The 20,949-nt window shown below is 40.7% G+C and overlaps 2 protein-coding genes across 2 annotated transcripts; both read right to left on the bottom strand.

Annotated features, from left to right (window-relative positions):
- Nucleotides 1-1,835: 1,835 nt before the first annotated feature.
- Nucleotides 1,836-6,494, bottom strand: LOC111610842. The gene is made up of 4 exons (XM_023345826.1): nt 6,031-6,494; nt 5,824-5,891; nt 3,396-3,758; nt 1,836-3,325 (listed from the first exon to the last, which is right to left on the bottom strand). The coding sequence occupies exons 2-4, from the start codon at nt 5,888-5,890 to the stop codon at nt 3,108-3,110; spliced, it is 648 nt and encodes a 215-aa protein (XP_023201594.1). The 5' UTR covers nt 5,891; nt 6,031-6,494; the 3' UTR covers nt 1,836-3,107.
- A 3,518-nt stretch (nt 6,495-10,012) lies between these two features.
- LOC102231481 (alpha-tectorin-like) lies at nt 10,013-20,643 on the bottom strand. The gene is made up of 19 exons (XM_023345754.1): nt 20,511-20,643; nt 18,926-18,997; nt 18,656-18,753; nt 17,930-18,142; nt 17,628-17,690; nt 16,078-16,171; nt 15,845-15,971; nt 15,099-15,345; nt 14,249-14,405; nt 14,068-14,155; nt 13,912-13,974; nt 13,565-13,761; nt 13,349-13,483; nt 13,075-13,262; nt 12,835-12,986; nt 11,904-12,149; nt 11,654-11,816; nt 11,454-11,537; nt 10,013-10,954 (listed from the first exon to the last, which is right to left on the bottom strand). The coding sequence occupies exons 2-18, from the start codon at nt 18,972-18,974 to the stop codon at nt 11,454-11,456; spliced, it is 2,364 nt and encodes a 787-aa protein (XP_023201522.1). The 5' UTR covers nt 18,975-18,997; nt 20,511-20,643; the 3' UTR covers nt 10,013-10,954.
- Between the last annotated feature and the right edge of the window lie 306 nt (nt 20,644-20,949).

Raw genomic sequence — 20,949 nt, 5'->3', positions numbered from 1 at the left:
AAACAATGAATGAATCAAGAAAAGCTTTTATTTTAAAACCAACAAAAAGATCGTAAAAAATACATATGTCTAAATAAACAGGTTAAATAAATGAACATTAAAGAAATGAAGGCTCTTTGTAATAAAAGGTAATAATTTATTAATCTATTAAGGAGAAGAGCTCAAGAAATAAACCTTTAAAAACTACAAATCCCTAAAACAACCTAAAACCCAACAGCAATGGAGCAACACATTTAAACAACAAGGTGAACATTCGACTGTTTTTTAAATAAAGATGTTGGAGAACCTCTGAACTAAACCCAAACCTGTTGGGTGATCCGGTTCTCCAGAACCACAGCAGAACTACGGGTCAGAGAGCAAAAACTCAGAGAGTTAAAGTGGAAATGAGCAATTCTTCCCCTGGTTGGGTTTTGATATTTCTGATGTGATTAATAACAAAACAAATGTTTGATTTAGAGAAAAACCAGCTGAGTTTAAATACAAACATGAAAAAATCTGAGGAAGCTTTGAAAAGAAGTGAAATGCAAAAGTTTAATTCCCCTTAAATTTAAATTTTCACGACTCTACGGAGTTAACTCCATACAAATTAGATCATTATTTTTCCTGTAAAAGTCTCTTTCAGGTTCTGTAGCTGGGAGTGAAAAATGAATAAAGTCAACAAAAAACAAGCAGAAGAAAAACATCAGTGATGTCCTCAATCCTAACACTTTCACTGTCTCATTGTTTTAGAGACATACTCCAAACAATACTTTAGATACCAGAAATATGAATAAACACAGAAAATAACAAATTTTCAACTTTGTTTAGCTTTAATAAGTTCATGTTTCCAGCTGATCAGTTTACCATCATTAAGATGCTTCAACATCATGAGGAGAAAATCACGTTTTTATCCCTGAGGTTTGATCACCTAATCAGACGTTTCACTAAATCCCAAAAACAGACAAACCAATGAACACGGAGATTATCCCGGATCTGAAGAAGTCTGTTTGTTTAGCTCTCATTCACATCGACACATGCTCTGTAACCAGAGACAAAACACACACAGCTCTCTGTAAACAGCACAGGATGTCTGCTGGAGGCTGGAGGCTTCTTTTACAGACGGGAACATATTAAAAATCAGAAACACCAAACAGCATGAAACTTACGTATCTTAAGGGTTTGAAACAGAAATAGCAGCTCTCAAAACACCGTCTGCATTCTCCCGTTTTTACAAGTATAAAATTTGGTCCACTTAAAGAAAACTCTGTAAAAGCCTCTTACTGCCAAATCACAGCTCATCACTTCTCTACCAATAAAATCATTTGTCTAGTTTAATCTTAATATTCTCTTTTTTTCCCGTCACTGCGTCTCTCACTCCAACCACCAACAATCATCAGACCTGACAGTAAAAGTGTTTCTGATTTCCATACGGTTAAACATCTCATCATCTCAGTGCAAAACCGTTTTATCAAAACACAGCTGGTCAGGCCACAATATTCCCAGAATGCATAGCGGTGCGGCGCCTGCGCACATCCCCGATCCAAAGGAAGCATCTTCATGAAATACATAGAATCATTAAAGAACCTTCAACATAAAACGTTTCTCTGAACCAAATGTAGTAAAAAAATCAAGTAAACTAGACGAGGAACTCCAGAGCAGCTTTACCAAAACCCAGACTGAAGTGAAAAAACACAAAATATTAACAAGTGTTTAGTGGTTTGTAGTGCAAATATCCTAGTAGAGCTGAAATAAGACAAAACTAACTTACAAGTAACGTTTCAGCAGCTTGTTTTAGGTCAGTCATTCCTTAATATAAAATAAACATTAGTTCACTTATAAGTGAAATATTCTGCCAGTGGAATCAATAGATTTTAAAATCAATACTAAGAAATGATTGACTTAAAACAAGTTTCTACATCAGTGTTTCTCAAACGTTTTCAGGCTGAGGATCACTGGACGTATTTAACAAACACTCACAGACCACCGCATCTCAAATTAACCCCCAACAACACAACATCTTAACACATAAACCTGAAATCAAAAGATTCGTCTCTTAATCATTGTCTTTGTTCCTCCTCATCTGAAGGTGGCGCTGCTTTGTAAATGTGACTGGCCACAAGGAAACCATGAATACGTCGACTCGGGGCGTTTTGAGTTATTTTCAGATTCTTAATGTGTGGATTCTAAGATTTCCAATAATAAAAAATACATGGAAATCAAAAAACTTTATTTATTAGAAGTGCGCATTAAAAACTTGGCTATTTGTACTTTAGAAAGATAATAAAAGAAAATAGATTTGAGTTGCCTTGGCAAAACAAACATTTTCTTCAGCCAGTAGAAAGTTCAACATAAATAATTTTATTCTAGCTGTTATGATGCAGGTAGTCAGCGTGGGGCGCAGCGTCTCGTCATGTCGCACGCAGCGCAGCCCCAGGCTGAGATCTGCATGTCTGTGTCATAAAAACGTACAAAAGTTCAGTAATTCACCCTGAGGAGCTTTCCACCGGTATCTTCAAGCTTTATTTTTAGTGGCCTGGTCTTTAGCCTTTTATCCATCATTATTTTCAAACACAATCCTTTGGTAAGCTAGCTGTAGCATTGCACTTAAAATAATTGGCTGTTTACATGCTGAACCTGACGGACCTTGAGGGGGCGCCCACGGACCACCAGTGGTCCAGGAGCCACAGTTTGAGAAAGACTGATCTGGATTTACCTCAAAAGTTGCGTAGCACTTTATAGGAAGGCTGTGCATAAGACTGGCTGACATTATGCTTGTTATGAACATGAAGAAGTTTTTATGAATGTTGTCATGAAGTGTCATTCAGTAAATAATCACAGATTTTATGCAAAATTGCTTTAAAAGTCCATTAAAAGTACCAACTTTGTATTAGAAACGTCATAAACACTCATGAAAACTCCTTCATGTTTTATGATAATGTCCTGTCAGTCTTATGCTCACCTCTTCAAATAAAGTTGTTAAGTTAGTTTAGTCTTATTTCAGGTGTACACAGAGAAACTGGACTCAAAACACTTGGTAATATTTGGAGTTTTTGCGTCGCAGAGCGTTCCTCTCCACAGCCAACAGGAAGTTGTCAGTAGCATTTCCTCCTGGTTCTTCGTCCCTCGGATCACTTGGAGACGGGTCTGTAGCTCATCATCAGAAAAGATCTGAACAACTTGCATGTGATCAGCGCCAGCAGAGGAACCGTCACGGCGACGACCGGCAGCAGGAAGGCCAGATACTGCTGGACGTCGTCATCATCATCACCGTCTTCATCCTGGTTCCTCCTGCGGTTCAGCCAGGCGGCGTCGGCGTCGGCTGCGGCGTCGTCGTCATGGATTTGATCTGCAGATCAGAGTCAGCAGTGAAAATAAAGCCACAGGCATCAGATCTGAGGGGTTCGGCCCAGACTCACTTTGTGGACTGACTCTCAGCTTGATGACCATGTTGGGCTCAGCGATCAGAACCGATCTCTTCTGGCGGTTCCCCATCGCCTGCACCACCCGGCACTCGTACACGCCGTTGTCGGCCACCGAGGTGTTCCTCAGCACCAGAGACACCTGGCCCTCCTTCATCTCCTTGTCCAGCAGGTCGGCTCGCTTCCGGAAGGCCCGGTCCTGGAAGTCCGGGTAGAAGTGCTGGTCTCGGTACAGGATGATGTAGGACATCTTCTGGTCGGGTCGACTCCACTCCAGGTATTTGATGGGGTCCACCATGTTGGGAGCGCGGCACGGCAGCGTGACGGCCTGACCTTCCATCACCCGGATGTGGATCTCAACTACACAAGACAGAAACAATGCATGCTGGGTAAACAACAGACCAATCAATTCATCAATTAGTCACATAAAAGATTAAAACAAACTCAATAATTTCCATTTTCATGATTTACCGTTGTTCTCTTTCTGATAAAAGTCTTAAATTTGGTGTTTTAGTCTCAACTAGACGATTTTTTTAAGCACAATTTTGTTTTTAGAGATTTCATAATTCATTTTATTTATTGTTTCTGTTTTATTTATTTATTTTGGATATTTGAAATGTATTTCAGTTCCTGTGTTAAATGTTCATTAGATTTTAAAGTTTACTGATCTTTGAGAACGTTAAACATGACATTATTATATCATTAACATCATATTACTGTAAATGGTCTCTAAACAACAACATTTATAATAATCGGCACCAAATGCAACTTGTATTTTCTCACTAAATAGTTATGAATTATTCAGTAACTTTTTAATATTCTACTGAGAGAGAAATGATTCAGAACTGGAAAACATTTGAGTCCATTTTTAAAGGGACAGTTTTATGTGTTTTCCAGTAGCTATGCTAACATCAGTTATTATAAAAATGCTAAATATATGAAATATGACTTTGTAATTTAACTAGTTGAAATTGGACTACTGTCTCTTTAAAAACTCCAGCTCTTTCTTTAACTCCGCCTTCAGGAATTCATCACAAAATGGCTCCTCTGTTAACAACTGTGTTGCCATGATGAGCTCAGCAGATACTCGCCTCCACCAGGTGTTTGCTAATTGCTGCTGGCTAGTCTGAAGGAGCTGAGTGTGGAAGGGGAGGCCTGCTCTGTGAAGCCCAAGAGGAGGAGCTGCAGAATATTGACTGAGAGGGGAGTGAAGAAAAATGTACGCCACACTTTTCAGTTCACAATGCAAACCGTTTTGTAAACAACCATATGAGGTTTTAGCTGCAGATTACCAGACTTTTGGTTTTTTTTCTCCTGAAACATCCTTGAACTTTAACCCTTGTTACAGCTGGAAGTGAGAGCGACTCAGAAAGCTAATCTGTGGAGGAATCGGCCGGCAGAGACACGTTTCTAAGAAACGCTGGACAGGAACAACCAGCATGCAGACGAGACACATTCCTGGAAAAACGATAAGATCCGTCTAACAGGAAGGTTCACCAACATCCACAAGCAGAAAAGGGAAGAGGAAGAAGGAGCTTTAATGCTCCAGTTCAGGCTCAGACTAATGGAAATGGTTTTATCTTCAAGGTAAATGTCAGAAAATATGGTAGGTTTAGTATCAGAAGATTGAAGCTTTAATCATTAAAAATCTATATTTTTCCTACAATTTTAACGTTTTTTCTTGCAAATATGTGAAATTAATCTAACAACATTCTCCTCTGAGGCTGCGCTATTATTTTTTCTTTGATATAAAAAAGCCCTGAAGCTCAAAATCTCTCTGCTGTTCAAACTGTTTACTTTGATAAACAGTTTATTCATAAACATGAATTAATCTGTCCCTGCAAAGATCTGCAATGTTCCACAGTAAAACAATAAAAACTCTCCTGCTCTGCTTAATAAACTACACAATAAAAAAATAACCTTTTCATAACAACTTTTTAACATAATGTCAAATCTGAACTTAGAAAGGTTTCAATGTAAACAGGATATAAATGACTTCAGAAAATTACATTTTATGATACTGCGGTTATTTGAAAATATATATTTTTGATATAAAACTCATAACTAACCGAGAGAAATTTGACTTTTACAGAAATGTACATCTTAAAAAAATCTCTTGGAAAAACTGTATTATTATTTATAAAATAAAGAAAAGAATAAAAACTTTTAGATACTTGATTATCAAAAATAATTATTTTCAAAAATATTTCCTATTGGATTATAAACGTGGATTGAATGTAATGAAGAAACATTACAACAATAAAGGATTATTTTATTTTACAGACGGTGCAGCAGCTGCGTCTCCGGTGTAATTACACGCACTGACCACTAGGGGCAGCAGTGGCGTTCTCCTCTGATTAAACATTCATTTTCTGACTCAAACTTCGTGATATTTACGTAGAATAAGAAAGAGTTGGGGACTCACAGACTAAAGCTCCAGCCAGCTGGGATCCTGTCCAAACCAGGAAGAGGAAAAGCGCGAGGCGAGCCATCCTGAGGAAACACACACACACACACACACACACACCCGTCAGACAGGTGGCTTCTCGCTCCTGAACGCAACATCAGCTCAGATCTAACGACAATGAAGCTTTAAAGGTTAAAAACAATCGTTGTTTTCAGTAAAACTTACCTTTCTGCAACTATTTGTCTCCGCCTGATGAAACCAGCCGGACAAGGTGTAGAGTACACCTGCCGAGGGGGCGGAGCTTCTGCTGCGTTCACTGTCCGCTCAAAACTCTGAAGTTACACTGACTAAAGAAATCTGAAAAATCTTTTTTTAAAAGTATTTCACCTCCACAATAACTGAGATAACAGAGATAAAGTCAGTAATGAATAAAAACTTTTATCATTTTTCACAGTTTAACTCTTTAAATAGAAGAAAATACAATTAACTCCCTAATAAACTTATGCACTTCAGTTTAATGAGTCACCAGACTGTAAATAATCTTTATTTGTTCGCTAAGTTGTAAAAAACTCAATATAATCGATTTCTCTACATTTCCTCTCCTTTAGGCTCGTGAAGGAGGAATTTTAAAGGAGGAACTGGTTTCTCCGTGGTTCAGTGAAGGCAGCATAGTGTGTGTGTGTGTGTGTGTGTGTGTGTGTGTGTGTGTGTGTGTGTGTGTGTGTGTGTGTGTGTGTGTGTGTGTGTGTGTGTGGTGGGTGAAATAAACTGGCTATTGCCGAAACAGCCCAACAGTTTTCAGGGCTTGACAGAAGCCGCACCCACAGGTGGAGGCTGGCTTGTTTACCTGAGCGATGACGTCAGCACTGCGGACTGTGTTTTTATCTCAGGTGAAAACAGGGAAGCTAAACATTACCTTCAAAAGATCATCAATCTAATCGGTGAATTCCTACTTGGGTTTATTTTTATTTTTGTTTGACTTTATTTTATTTTAACAGAGCGCTTTAGAGCTGCGGTGTCCATAAGTGACCTGCAGAGGGCGCTGTAGAGCTACTGGTGAATCAAGCTTGATTTTTTTTCTTCCAGCGTCTGAGGTCAGAAACTTCAGCTCGGTTGGACTAAATATGAAATATATTTATTCATTTGAGAGTTTTTAGTAAATTATGAACAGAACTGATGGCAGCAAACAGGCCTTTAAAATCACATATTAAAAACAAGAAAAGGGAAAAAAGTCATAGATTGAAAAAATACCACGCAATAGACTTAATTTATCGTTTTCTAGCAGGTTTTATTCTGCTGTGTTCCTGTAGTTCTAGATATGTGAGCAGATAAGCAGCTAAATAAAAATAAAATAATAAAATTTGATTTATGCGCCACTGGTTCTCTCAGCTGTGGTTCTTTTTTACTCCTATTATCTTTTATTTCTTTATTCTTGTGAACATGAAATAAACCAAACAGGACGTAAAAAATCTCCTACTTTTCCATCTTAAGAGACACCGTCATAGACAAGTAAATCAAAAGGAAAGAAATAAGAATTAGAATATTAAAATGAAAATGTTGTTGCTGATTGAAAAGTTTTAGAGTCGCTGAATTAAACTCATGAATCCGTATTACAGAAACACAAACCGGTGTGTATATTTCTGGAATCTTCAGCTAAAACTTTACCAGTATTTCCAGTTAGTCGAGTACAATGTTTAAAAATAATATATTAATTAACATTTAATATTTTTATTGTAGATACTGGTGAATTTTATAAAATGTGCTTTATAACTACATATTTATTTACACTGCATAAAAACAAACTGAACTGTGTTTTCTAGTCATTAAACTGGACTAAACTTTTCCTGTTTCACGTTTCTGGTATAAATAGCAAATAGTTTTTTTCTGCCTCCTTTAAATTCAGAGGTTTCTGTAATTTAACCAGTTGAACGTTTTGTTTTCCTCCTCATCATCATTTCAGCTCCACTAACATCCTGTCAGACTGAGATCAGCCATTTGTGATTTTCACACCAAAACATTGAACTTTCTGTCCATAAGCCACCGTTTTTCCACCTGGAGGCCCAGTAATTTCCACTTAAAGCTCTTTCATGATGATCTATTTTCTTTAGTGCAGCAATAACATGATGCTGCCTTTTTCCTGTAAACGTTACAGCAGCTCCTTCAGTCAAAACATTTCATAAGTCGACAATATTTGCAGTTTAGTATTCAAGAATTCATCTACTTATGGATTTTCTGTGAAGTTATTCACCAAAAAAATGTGCCTATTTACTGATTGTTATCTAAAACAATTTAAAGAAAATGCAGCTTTGGAAGCTGATCTAGGAACAATTCATTTTCCTCAGGACGGGAAGCAACAAGCTGTCTGGAAAAATATGAAAGTATGAATAGTTCTGGCCTTAAAGGTCCAACCTTTCCATTTTCTCGGCTAAAATGGTCTCAGCCGTCGTCTCCACAACTTACTGTTGTAATTTCAGTATTTTTATCTCCGTTTCTTTATTTTTCTGTAAAGCAATTTGAATTATCTTGAGTAAAAACGGAGCTAGACAAAAAAATCAAGTTTATTTGTGTATCACATTTCTATGCGCCTTATAGTGCGGAAAATACGGTATGTGTGTCTTACCCTCTACAGGTGGCTCTCTGGTGACCGGAGCTGCTGGGCCGATTTGGCGTCTCTGTCCTACCTGGAGACGAGGAGGGGACGGTGATGATTGGCCAAACACCTGGGACAGGTATTTGCCCCGGGTACATTCTGTTCAGTTATTTGTACTGATGGTAAGACAGAAACACCTGCAAAGGAATGTCACTGAACCAGAAAACTGAGCACAGCTGCAGCCATGTATTAAAACACCAGATGCTAATAACTCAGTGATTTCTCACAACATGACATTTGTTTTGGGCTTCAACTGTTTTTCCACCTTTCCTTCATGAAACCAGAGGACATTTACAGAGGATTGTCCAGTAATGGGTTATAAAACCAGTGAATCCTAAAAGGCATCATTGCCTCAAATTTACACCACAGATATGAGGAAGATGAGCTGAAGAATGAAGACAATAATAATAATAATTACACCTGGTAATTAACAGGTGGAGCTCCAAGGAACAGCAGATGTGACTCACAGTTTGTTGTTTGGTAACATTTCAAACTGATGCTGAACTAAAATGACCTCAGTATGTTTTTTAATGTCACTTCAGTTTCTCAGTTATTAGCTCAAATGTTTCTTCTGCCCCAGTTTAGAATCCAGTCTCTACCAGGAACGGACTGGCATACGGGGCTAACTGGGGCCTTCCCAGTGGCCCCTCCGTTGGTCGGCCAAAAGGGCGCAGCAAGCAGCATCCTTGGTTTGCAGAGTCTCAAACTGCGTCATATCAAACTCCTTCCTGACCTCACTTCTGCCCAGTCAGGCAGATTTCAGCAGCGCAGTGGACCTGTAAACTGAGCGCAACAGAACCGCCGGCTGACCATGAAGAGCAGAAATCAGAAAAACTGGTCCGAACAGAAAACAGCCTCTGAGGCGATTATTACAAACTCAACGACGGTCAGGAGACAGAAAAGCCTCGTCTGGCCGTCTGTTCCTGCCAGTGAGTCATGAATTAAATCTCCATATTTCTCTCTCCAGCAGAGAAGCCCGGTCTGCAGAACCAAGCTGAAGTTGGTTCCGATTGGGGAAATGACTAAAGGGCGATTCCACCCAATTTTTCACCACCTTCCGCATCTTTAATCGGCTCCAGGTTAAAAACTACAACACCTGGACTCTTCAAACCTGGACTGGATTATTCTGCTCTAATAACAGAATATTTTAATCCATGTTTGGGATTTGTGAAACCTTTAGGTGATTTGTGAAACTTCACTAAAGCTTAGATTAATATTCATACTTGTTACATGCAGGCTTTTCAAATTCAATTTGAATTCAAAACCACTTTATTAATGGGAAATTAAATGTTGGTGTAGCTCATTAATTCTTCAAAGAGTTCAAAGGTCAATGCCGCCCTGCCGGCCTGATGCGGCTCCAGCTCTCATGCAATTACACAACTTTGACCCTAAAACAGTCAGTTTCATCTAAATCCATCAAAATGATCAAATTTCAACAAAACCTTTAGTAATAAAGACTTTGATTATCTTGTCAAATAAATGCCTTTTGTAATCTAAATACATAAATATCCCACGCCGACCTGGATATTCAACATGAATAAAAGACCAAATACACACTTTTATTTTTAAGGTTTATTTGCTGATTAAAACATGAATTACAACTTTAATCACCTTCATCCAAAGTAGTTATTATAAAAACTAAAAATGTTTGATTAATAATCATCATTGGACACTTTAATATTTTAGTGATTAGAAATCAAAAGTGCTGATCTTTATGTCGCCGCCGCACATCAGATGTCCAACATGAAAACCAAACAAGAAACAACAACAATCCATCCAAAGACTGAAGAAAAACTACAAAAGGCCGAAAGCAGAATGGAAAAAAATCATTTATTTGACCTCAAATGGCTTTTATTCTGTCTAAGTTTAGAAGAATTAAAACAAATGACCAGTTAAAGCTTGTATGTAATACAAATTGTAGCCACAAGAGGGGGAAGTGCTCCAGTTTTACATTTGTAAGAGTTAAAACTCTGCTTTAACTTTCTGAATTGAAAACTCAACTTGATAATAATTTTATAGATGTTAAAAACTGACATCAACCTACAAACGTCATGTTGGAGTTTCTGTAAATTTCAGCTTCAGAAGAAGAAAAACGGCTCAGTAACAGCCACCAATCCCTGCTAAACCTTTACTGATCATTGAGACTAGAAATGAAATCAAATTCCTCCTGATTGTAGAGCTGACTGAAACATTGAAGCTCACTGTGAACCACTGCAGCCTCATTCTGCTCTCTGTTTTCCTCTGTGCATTATGGGATGTTTCACATCTACAATGTGTTGAGCTCAGACAAGGTGAGAATCAAAAAGCTTCTTTCATTGAAGACCAACTATAAACTCTGATTAGTTTAGTGTTTCACTCACTTCCCTTCACCACATTTGATTAAAACAAAGAAACGCTCAGCAGTAGAACCGCTATGTGTCAGAGATTTCCTCATAACACCCGGGTCTGGATCAGAACCGGTCCACAGACTGGATCTTCATGGAGTTTGAGGTCCTTCACCTGAAAAGACAACAGGAGCAAAGTTTGAACCAGACTTCACAAACTGCTGTGGTTCAACTGGACATCAGCTTTACAAGATGATGAAAAGTTTTTCCCCTCATATTTTAATAACTCAAACATTATGTGCAAAACTCAGGAAATCTTCCTTTAAAAAGCTCAACACCAACATTTTGTCACAAAAACAAACCCTGTAAAAAGTTCAAGCTTGGTCTCTCTTCCCATCCATCAGGAACTTTGTCCATTTCTATTTCTGTCTCCATTGATGTGACGACTATCAGAGTTTGAGGTTTTCATTTTCATGATCCTGCAACCGTGTCTAAAGATCCAGCGGTGTTACCGTAAACTAGACGACTAGTTCTGACCCCTAGTGGAGAGTTCAAGCTACTGATCCACTGACCCCATCTGAGATAATCACTAAAGGATTAATGGGAAGGAACAATTATAAATGTGAATAACAATAATAATAATAATAATAAGTCAGGATAACAGACAGTCTTACCTAGGCAGTCCAAGCCATGCTGATGAAGGCAGCAGCTCCAGACTGGGACCGGACAGATCTGCGTCTCCGAGTTCCAGCACACGTCTAGAAGTGAAGGACAGACAAGTCTGCGTTTCAATGACTGTCAAAGCTGAACTTTGTCTCTCATAGTGTGTTAGCGTCAAACATCCTGAGGTGAGTGAGATTCAGAGAAGCTGCACCTTGACGCAGGTGTTCTCCTGTTTGATGCAGAGCTGCAGTTTGCAGTGCAGGTAGACCTGAGCAGAGCTCCCAGTGAACTGGAACATGTTGAAGGAGAAGGAGTTGGAGGTTCCCCTTCCTTTTGCCTCCACGCTCACCGTCTGGTCCTCAGGGTTTGGACAACTGCTCACAAGCGTCAAATCAAACGTTGGTGGTCGGATCAGAGAGGTTAGAAAGGTCACAGAGGCTGAATATGGGCAGCGGTCTCACCCGTTCTCGATCAGGTAATATTTACGGCTAGCGTTGGCCGATTCCTGGTCCGTCGCCCAGCAGGAGTCCATCACCACGGCAACCAGGCTTTCATCCAGGCCGTCGGCATCCAGCTCCACCCAGATCTTCTGGTTCAGGCGAACTTCGGTGTTTGAGGCCACAGCTTGAGTTCGGTTGGCGTCGGTGTAGGCCTTCATGGTCAGAGAGTAATTCCAAGGTCCGGATGAGACGAACTGAACCACAGAGCTGCAGAGGACACACACAGCTGGCAGGAGTCTGCTTCTACTTCTGACTGCTCAAAGATTTTATTACTTTGCTTTCTGCATCCAGCAGGTTTGTACTGTCATATGGAGATGCTAGCTGTGGTCGTCTCCTTGGTGGTTCAGTTTTTACGTCAGCTTAACCGGAGCTTCTTTTCTTTCTAGTAGGTTTTGTTATGTCTTGGTTTTCTGCACCTGTTTTGCCTCCCATTATTTCCCCTCTGCTTCCTGCTTGTTCACAGGCCACATCCAATCACTGCCCTCGTCAACAGACGCTGTGGGCCGTCACGATGTTGCTATGACGACGGGTTCATCTCGTAGGGGAACCAAACTGCATTCAGCTCAACTTTACGCTACAGACACGTTGATGAAGGAACGACCCAAGTTACAGGAGTCTAAAAGCTTCCAACTCTTCAAAGTTATGTTTTCTATGCAACATATATCTATGATAGGACAGCGTAGCTACATCTAGTATTTCATAGAGTGTTTAAGCTTTTGGCCAAATCTGTAAAATCACATTGACCTGAATCATAAAGAGAAAGGATTGGACTCTGTTATATCAATCTATTCCTACAGAAACTGACCAAACTATTCTGTAATGTTTTACTGAATCTTTTTCACCTGATTCTGAAACTAAAACCACAAGTTTACCTGATGGGATCAACACCCACCTGTCTTTGACCCTGAAAGCCACCGTCTGTATGTCCGGCTGGGTCTCAACGCAGGAAAACCCGATGTAGACCTGGTCTTGGCGAGTGATTCCTCCAGAGGAGAGGTTCTGTGTCATGATGGCGTTCTTGTAGATGGTTTGGCTGTTGTTGGTCTGCAAACAGAAACATTAACTCCGTACCAAAAGCTGACCAGTGAAAGTTGCCTCCACATCAAGATCCCGAAGCAGAGCGCGAACCCACCGTGACCTCAGTCCCACAGAGGTCGGTGCTGTTGAAGCTGAAGGTCACCATGTGGGTCTGCTGGTCCATCTGACCTCTGCAGGTTGGATCTTTGAGCTGTAAGACAGAGTAGTCGATGCCTTTGTCCTCCAGGAGACACCCGACCAGAGAGAGAGAAGTAGAGCTCTGCCTGCAGACCGGCGGATCACCTGGAGGTTACAGCGTTGGTGAGGAGAGGCGGTCAGAGGGTTTCCTCCAAACATTCAGGCCTGTTCTCAGGTCACAGCTGTCCTACCCAAAGAGTTCGTCTGTCTGTACTTGGAGGCAAAAATGGCCCGACAGAAGCAGCGAGTTTCTCCTCCAGCTGTCTTCTCTCCACAGAACTCGTGATCGCTGCAGGTCCTGTCCTGACAGACGGCCCCAGGGGGCGCTGCAGAGCAGATGCATTACAGTGAAAAGCAGCAGCAGCAGCAGCAGATTCATGGAGCAGACGGAGGGCAGCAGGTCTTACAGCACTGAGCCTTGGACCTCCAGTCCTCCGGTGCGGCGCTGCTCTGCAGGCTGCAGGCTCTGGCGTAGGCCTCCAGGAACCGACAGCTCAGGCCGTCCAGATCCGGATAGCGGCACAAAGTGTCTGTGCAGGCGGCCATGTAGGGCTCCGGGTCCACGCCGCAGGAGGAGAAGGACGCCTCCTTCAGGAGGCTACAGCTGCTCCACATGGAGACAATCAATGATCAATAAACGGATTCGTCTCCCATCAGAGCTGACGTCACGAGGCATCAAACACCATGAAACATGAAGTTTCCCCCAGAGATCAGAGAGAAACTCAGACTAAAGGTTCTGGATCAATGTGCTCACCGTTCAGCCATCTTGGTGCAGTTGATGGTTATGTCAGTAGCGTCGGTGTACTGCGCCTCACAGCTAGGGGGCGACACACAACAAGGTCAGGACCGATTCCTGAGTTTACCTGCAGTCCGTCTGTCCAGCAGCGGTCGGTCGGTAAGGAGGTCTGACCTGGTGGAGCCGTCCTCAGAGAGCCGCTCTTCACTCAGAGACCTGCTGGCGTTTCCACACAGACCCTGCAGAGGCAGTCCATCAGAACCTGGACGGGTTCAGGACGCAGCGAGAGACAATCAGCATCAGACTGCAGGACAGCAGCGATCCTCAGGAACCAAACTCATCTGATGCTCTGTACCTTTCAGGTGGATCTGAGCCGTGGAGCCGTCAAAGAAGACAGAAGCAGAGAAGTTGGACAGGGACGCCTGGACAGTGACTCCAGTTTGGTCCTTGGAGAGCTTCACACCGTGACCCGTCTGAACCGAGCCGTTGAGGGTCAGCGGCGAGCCGTTCAGCTGCGACCCACAGAGACACAGCGGACTGTCAGAACTCAGAGGCTGAGCCACAGAAACCTGGAGGTCTGTCTGAGAAAAGGAGCTGCAGGCGAGTCTGGAGGGGCTTCGGAAGGTGGCGCCCCCTGCTGGTGAAGCAACAGAGAGACGCTGCTTCACCTACAAACTTCAGACTACAGCGGACCTGTGACTCAGCAGCTCTGAAAAGGTTCTGTAGCATGAGGAAAGCTTTAAACACACACACAGAATGACTGAAACAAATTATGAACCAACTGAAAAAGTTCAGCTAAAACTGAATCTGACTTTTGTTTGCAGCTAAAACTCAGAAAATATTTTTTATAAATTGTCTTTAGGATCAAAGCTGATAGAAAAAAAAGTTCAAAACTGTTTCAGTTCTTTTGGGTTCAGGAGATAAGAAACCACAAAAACTATAAAGTCTAAGATTATTTTAATCAAAACTTTTAAATTAGGAAATTTAATCATCAAATTCATTGCTAGTGTTTTTCCTGTTGTGAACATTTAAAATGATTTTGTTTTAACTTCATGTCAGTCTCTTATAAGTATCAGTTTGCTCTTTAGCAGCAGAAAAAGTTACATTTGTTTCATAAATCCAGAGGTTCCTGGGCTGGGCCCCCAGAACCCCAGGATCCAGATTACGGCCCTGCTGGAAGCCATGAAGCGTCTGCAGCGGCTCACCAGAACTCTGCCTCCTTGTTTCAGCTGGATGTGAACGGCCGACCCGTTCAGTCGCAGCGTCACGCCGTCCAGGAAGCTCACGTCTTTACGGCGCCGCTCCTGGAAGTGGACCAGAACCTGGAAGTCTGGGCCTGATGGGATCCTCAGCAGAGAGTACCAGCACCGGTCCTTCACAGAGTTCTGCTGGCCCTGGAAGTCCACCACAGCCGGACCCGTCACCGTGCAGACGGAGCCCAACGAGGAGCAGCTGGTGGAGGCAGAAACAAACATCAAGACCTGTTGCTGGGGGCCACAGCCACCAGGGGGCGCTCTACTCCTCCAGCTCTCTGGATCAGTAGTCAGTATGTTACTGAGGTCTGACTGATGTGAAGGACTCAGATTTAGACCAACTGCTGTGCAGAAAGATTCATTTCAGCCTCACTGATCTCTGATCTGTTCTCCACCGCTGCTCACTTCCTGCTGCTCCTTCACAATAAAAGCTCATTTATCACTTCATGCTTCTCCTTCACAATAAAAGCTCATTTAACATTTCCTGCTGCTCCTTGAAAGTTAATGCTTGCTGTGAAAAAGACCACAGCTCCAGTGAGATTTAACTTCATGAGTCAAATTTGAAAACACATTTTTCTCTTTCCCACTTTTCAAATACAAAATCAATCAATCCGTTTTATTTATAAAGCACCCTTCAAAGTGCTGGTTTTAGTAGCAGGACTTTGAGCGTGTAAATAAGTAAAAATGACCATATTTACACGCCGTTGCCTTGACAACGCTCCGTGGGCCCACAGCTGGTATTCTGGAGGACTGCAGACTGAGAACAGGTGAGAGTCCTGCAGGTTTTTGGATCAGAGCTGACGTCTCCAGGTCTGAACAGAACGCCTGAGAAACGAAGGAAGAGACAGAAAACTCAGAAACTCAGTTTATCTGAGGAAAAACTGTTTCACTGAATCTCAAAGTTCAGGTTTGGATTCAGAGGTTCACTGACCTGATGACCTGCAGCCGCTCAGATCTGCGTAGGCTTGCTGGTTTGTAACATTCAGAGGGAAAACTTTGTTTCCATCCACCAGAAAATCAGGGAACTGCAGAACAACAGAGTCAGAACCACAGAGACTCAACACAGAATAAAAACTGATTTCATTAAAAATGTCTTGATAAAAACTCATTTCTTTCTTTGAGCCAAAACTTTGTTTTACTCAGCTGATTTTTACTCTAAAGAGCAAAACAGACATTTTTCCTGTCTCATGTTTCTATATGTTTTTGTCTCATGTTTCTATGTTTTTCATGGTGTCCATTGTAATGGACATCTTGACTAAATGAACGTAGAACGTCATGTAAACTTCTATACTTTCCCCGCAGAGTTTCATTAAATAACTCATGGTCTCAACCTTTTAAACTGGATTTTGCTGTTTAGTTTATCAGTGTGCATGTCTGAATAGAGAATAAATAATATAAAATATAGCTTTGACTTTAGTGATGGCCATTGAACTTTCAGATGTATTGACATGCTATTATTTGTAGTGATGTAAACATATAACAATAGATTACACAGTTATCAAACTGCTGGCTATTTCCATGTAACCTTTATTTTTTATGAACAGTTTCAGTTTGGATTTTACATTTCTTACAGCAGAAATGTGTTTTTCTGTGTATTATGGCCTCTTGCATCCAGTCGGCTCTGACTTTTTTCTCAGATTTTTGTGTTTACAGACTGATAATTTGATCTAGCAGGACAACAACACCCACTGATTCACTGTGAAGCTGAACTTCTCTGGATGAGACACTGAAAAACTGGGAATGCTTTACTTCTCAATTTACCATCTAATTCCTGTGGCTTATTTTCCTCATCCAATCACTGGATCAGAAATCTCTTGATGTACCGTCAGTTCAAGAAGGTTTGACAGTTTTTACTCCATCATTGAGAAAATAACAGAAAATCATTATGAAATCACAAACTGGCTATGAAATGTTCACACATGCTTCTTTCTTTGCACAGTAACACTGAATAATTAGGCGCTGTACAGCCAACACAAAGTCCTGATGTCCACTGGGATGGACATTCAACTTTTAAAAAAAGTCCTACGATTTAATGAGAGGAAAAATGTTCAAAATACTTTCAAATACTATTACTGGAAACACTTAAAAATATACAGAGAAAAATTTCTGTGCTGCTATGAACATAAAGAATATTTTTGAAGTAAAACAGAAGCTTCCTCCTCCCCGTCTGTTTTCAGTCACATGCTCGTCTGGATGACTGAAACTCACTAGTATCAACTTAAGGGTCTAAACTTTATTGTTTTTGCTTAATAATAAACCAATCTATAACAAGCATCATGTAAATAACCAATTCCCTAATATTTTTATTAGTTTAATCCCAGAAAAACATCATGTCCACTCCAGTGGACGTGGAGTCTAAAGGATGTCTTGATAAAAACTGAAAATAATCAGGAAAATCTTCAGGTAGATGTTTAGATCTGACAATATTTAATTATTAACTCAAAGCTTTTCCTGTATTTCGTAAAAGATTCAAAGACTTACCACTGATTGGTCTGAATTCAGAAAAGCAGTTTGTGATCCAAAGTTTACTAGAAGAAAAGTGTACTAAACAAAATACAAAAAACAGTCAGCAGGTTTGATCCAGTCAAAAGGTTTTCACAAAAAGTCTTTGCATGAAACATAATTACATACTATAGGCGATATAAACAATGAATAAAATATAAGAACTAAACGTAAACAGCTCATACAGTTCTATCAGTTCATTCATATTCTTCCATCAATGTTTTGTGTTTAAGTCTTTTCTAAAACCAGAAAACAGATTTAAATCACTGAACAGAACTTACTCCAGAGATTACAAGGGCCACGAAGCACTCCCCAGTGTTCTTAATGCTTGGCAGATTCTGGACGATGTCTTGTTCAACATACCGGTAGTCAAGCAAACTACCAAGTAAAAAGTATGTGTTGTCTGTTTTAGGCATCACCAAGCAGTCTCCTCTGCCATGAGGCTCATAAAAGCCGGTGAAACAGAGAACAAAGTTGTTACTGGTGAAGTTCAGCTGAAAAAACAGAAACACAACAAGTCAAAGAAAAACCGACCCACAAAGATTCATCAGGAAGAGAAAAGAGTCTGGAAGTCCTGAGGAATAAAACTCTACAGATCAGTTTCTGATTAAATGAGCAGAAATCCTCTGGACTCCTACTTCCTGTGTTTGCTTCAAAATAAAAGCAGGCAGACTCAGAGCTCTGAAGCTGCAGAGGAAACAAACATTTAAACCAAAGAAAAGACCTGAAGTGACAAACAGCTGCTTTATTTCTAACTTTGAAAGAAAACTAAAAATATTATAAGTTTGTTGATTTAAAACCTTTAATTAGTTTTTAAATCAGATGAAAAGTTTCCTTCAGTAATGCTGAGTTAAAGTTTGGAGAGCAGAGAGAAATGGAGTGTAAGGATGGAGCACAATCATCATCATCATCATCATCAACATCATCATCATCATCATCATCATCATCATCATCATGCGTCTGACTAAGCAATAATTAGTAGAGGTTTATCCAGTCATTTTACTCACATAAAGTTGTTCGTATTTCTGTCCAAAGTACGTGATGGGGCATGAGCTGATGTTCACCTCTGTGTTATTAGCAAATTCTTCAAACTGTCCAGCAGCTCCTGAAACACAGAGACACATGAGATGAGAACCAGAGTCTGGCAGCAACATGACAATCTGTAGATGAATAAACCAGCATCAGTTGGTCTGTTTGGAGACCAAGATGGCAGCAGGAGCTCCGTTCCTCCATCTTCACTGACTCAGCAGAAACTGCTTCTAACTGCAGGAACTCACCTGGCAGCAACATGGCAGCAGAGAGGAAGAGGAGCAGGAGGCGGAGCATGTTGGAGGCGACCAATCAGAGAGCTGGAAAACAGAACATCACATGAAACATAAATCAGTTTTTGCTTTCTGCTAAGTTTATTGTTGAAGTTTGAACGTCTTGTTTTATTTAAGTCATGAATAAATTCCTTTGAGGCAGAATCTGTTGCTGGGTTTGTCTTCCTTGGAGGTGAGGAAGCCACCTGGGGCCACAGGGACACCTGCAGGGGCCACAAATGTCCTCTGTACAAACACAGGCTGTAAAGTTACTGACAACAAGGCAGATGAATCAGCAGCAGGGCCTAAATGATGATATTTGTTTCAGATTTCTCCCAGAAATGTTACATTTTTAATGTTAAACCAAAACTTAAAGTGGATTAATGGCAATATCTGGCAACGTCGAACTCTTTCTGATCTGTTGCCAGATTCTGAGGCTTCAAAATGATCCGGTCCTGGTTTTGATCTGTAGTGAGTCTGGTTGATCCAAACAGCAGCGCTGGTAGTGAGCTGAATCATGTCACCTCACAAAACTGCTTGTGTAACAAGGAGCCTGACACCAAACAGACGAAGCAGAGAAACTCTGGTTGGAACGACGTCCAACAGGAAGCAGCTGGCATTCAGTGCTCAGCCTGATGCCAACACAAACAGCTGGAGGCTGTGTGTGTTCTTCTGTGGTTTAGTTTGACCTTCCTAAGAAACGCACCCTGGAAGGTTTCCTGACATGGCAACAATCAATCAGCCAAATCAAATGTTATTTGTAGAGCACCTTTCAGCAACAAGGCATTTCAAAGAGCGTTACATCATAAAAACATAAAAATATAAAGTCAACAGCTTTACATTTTGCACATCAGATTATTGATCAATGTTTCATGATTATGTTTCCAAATCAGCTCTAACCAGCTGAGTTTTTAGTCTGGATTTAAAGGAACTCAGTGTTTCAGCTGTTCTGCAGTTTTCTGGTGGTTTGTTCCAGATTTGTGGTGCATAGAAGCTCAGAGAATCAAAGTCAAAGTTTCTGATTCTGTAAAGCTCTCAGGGTAACTTTACACCACAAATTTTACTCAAGTTAGAGAAGCAATAGTTCAACATATTTTGACTCAAGTAAAAGTAAAAAGTTTCCGTCCAGGAAACGACTCAATTAAGAGCAGAAAAGCATTTGGTAAAAAGTAACTGATCAAAACATGAATCATATTTTAACAATTCATCATCAGATGCACCAAAATGCAAATTTATGTGGAAATTTTGGACCAAATTGAAAAAACTTTTTTTTTTGTAACATAGCTACAATTTGGGGAAGTAAAATTTCTCCAAATCAATTTCTGTCAACATAAAGTTTATGAAACTTTAACAAAGTTTTTGTGAAAGTTTCCTCCATCTGGAGAATTTATGGTTAAAAGCTTGTTGTGGTGATGATTTTGCAAATAGATGGTAATAATCTTGGGTTGTTTTTCTACGTGGCTCTGTTGCTGTGAATGTTTCCTCTTTCCCCCTCAGAGAATTTGGTTTTCTGTGAGAAATGTCTCCATGGATGAGCAGAAGAGAGTCCAGCGGGTCTTACCCTCTACAGGAGGATGATGAAGGTGATGATGAAGGTGGCTCTCTGGTGACCGGAGCTGCTGGGCCGATTTGGCGTCTCTGTCCGGCAGATGCTGCTGCTTCTGTTGGTCTCTGCTGGCGTCACCGGATTAAATAAACCTGGAGACGAGGAGGGGACGGTGATGATTGGCCAAACACCTGGGACAGGTATTTGCCCCGGGTACATTCTGTTCAGTTATTTGTACTGATGGTAAGACAGAAACACCTGCAAAGGAATGTCACTGAACCAGAAAACTGAGCACAGCTGCAGCCATGTATTAAAACACCAGATGCTAATAACTCAGTGATTTCTCACAACATGACATTTGTTTTGGGCTTCAACTGTTTTTCCACCTTTCCTTCATGAAACCAGAGGACATTTACAGAGGATTGTCCAGTAATGGGTTATAAAACCAGTGAAT

The sequence above is a fragment of the Xiphophorus maculatus genome, chromosome 14 (assembly GCF_002775205.1).
Source record: "Xiphophorus maculatus strain JP 163 A chromosome 14, X_maculatus-5.0-male, whole genome shotgun sequence".
In the NCBI taxonomy this organism is placed as follows: domain Eukaryota; kingdom Metazoa; phylum Chordata; class Actinopteri; order Cyprinodontiformes; family Poeciliidae; genus Xiphophorus; species Xiphophorus maculatus.
The sequence above is the reverse complement of the archived record's forward strand: the minus strand, read 5'-3'. Positions and strand labels throughout refer to the sequence as shown.

Excerpts from the sequence above, each read along its gene's own strand:
- LOC111610842 (XM_023345826.1), bottom strand. The coding sequence starts at position 5,890 with ATGGCTCGCCTCGCGCTTTTCCTCTTCCTGGTTTGGACAGGATCCCAG. Across the intron at positions 3,759-5,823 it reads GCTGGCTGGAGCTTTAGTCT|TTGAGATCCACATCCGGGTG; the intron begins GTGAGTCCCCAA and ends TGTCTTGTGTAG. Across the intron at positions 3,326-3,395 it reads GCTGAGAGTCAGTCCACAAA|ATCAAATCCATGACGACGAC; the intron begins GTGAGTCTGGGC and ends TCTGATCTGCAG.
- LOC102231481 (XM_023345754.1), bottom strand. The coding sequence starts at position 18,974 with ATGCTCCGCCTCCTGCTCCTCTTCCTCTCTGCTGCCATGTTGCTGCCA. Across the intron at positions 14,156-14,248 it reads GGCTCAGATCCACCTGAAAG|GTTCTGATGGACTGCCTCTG; the intron begins GTACAGAGCATC and ends GAACCCGTCCAG. Across the intron at positions 13,263-13,348 it reads CAGACAGACGAACTCTTTGG|GTGATCCGCCGGTCTGCAGG; the intron begins GTAGGACAGCTG and ends TGTAACCTCCAG.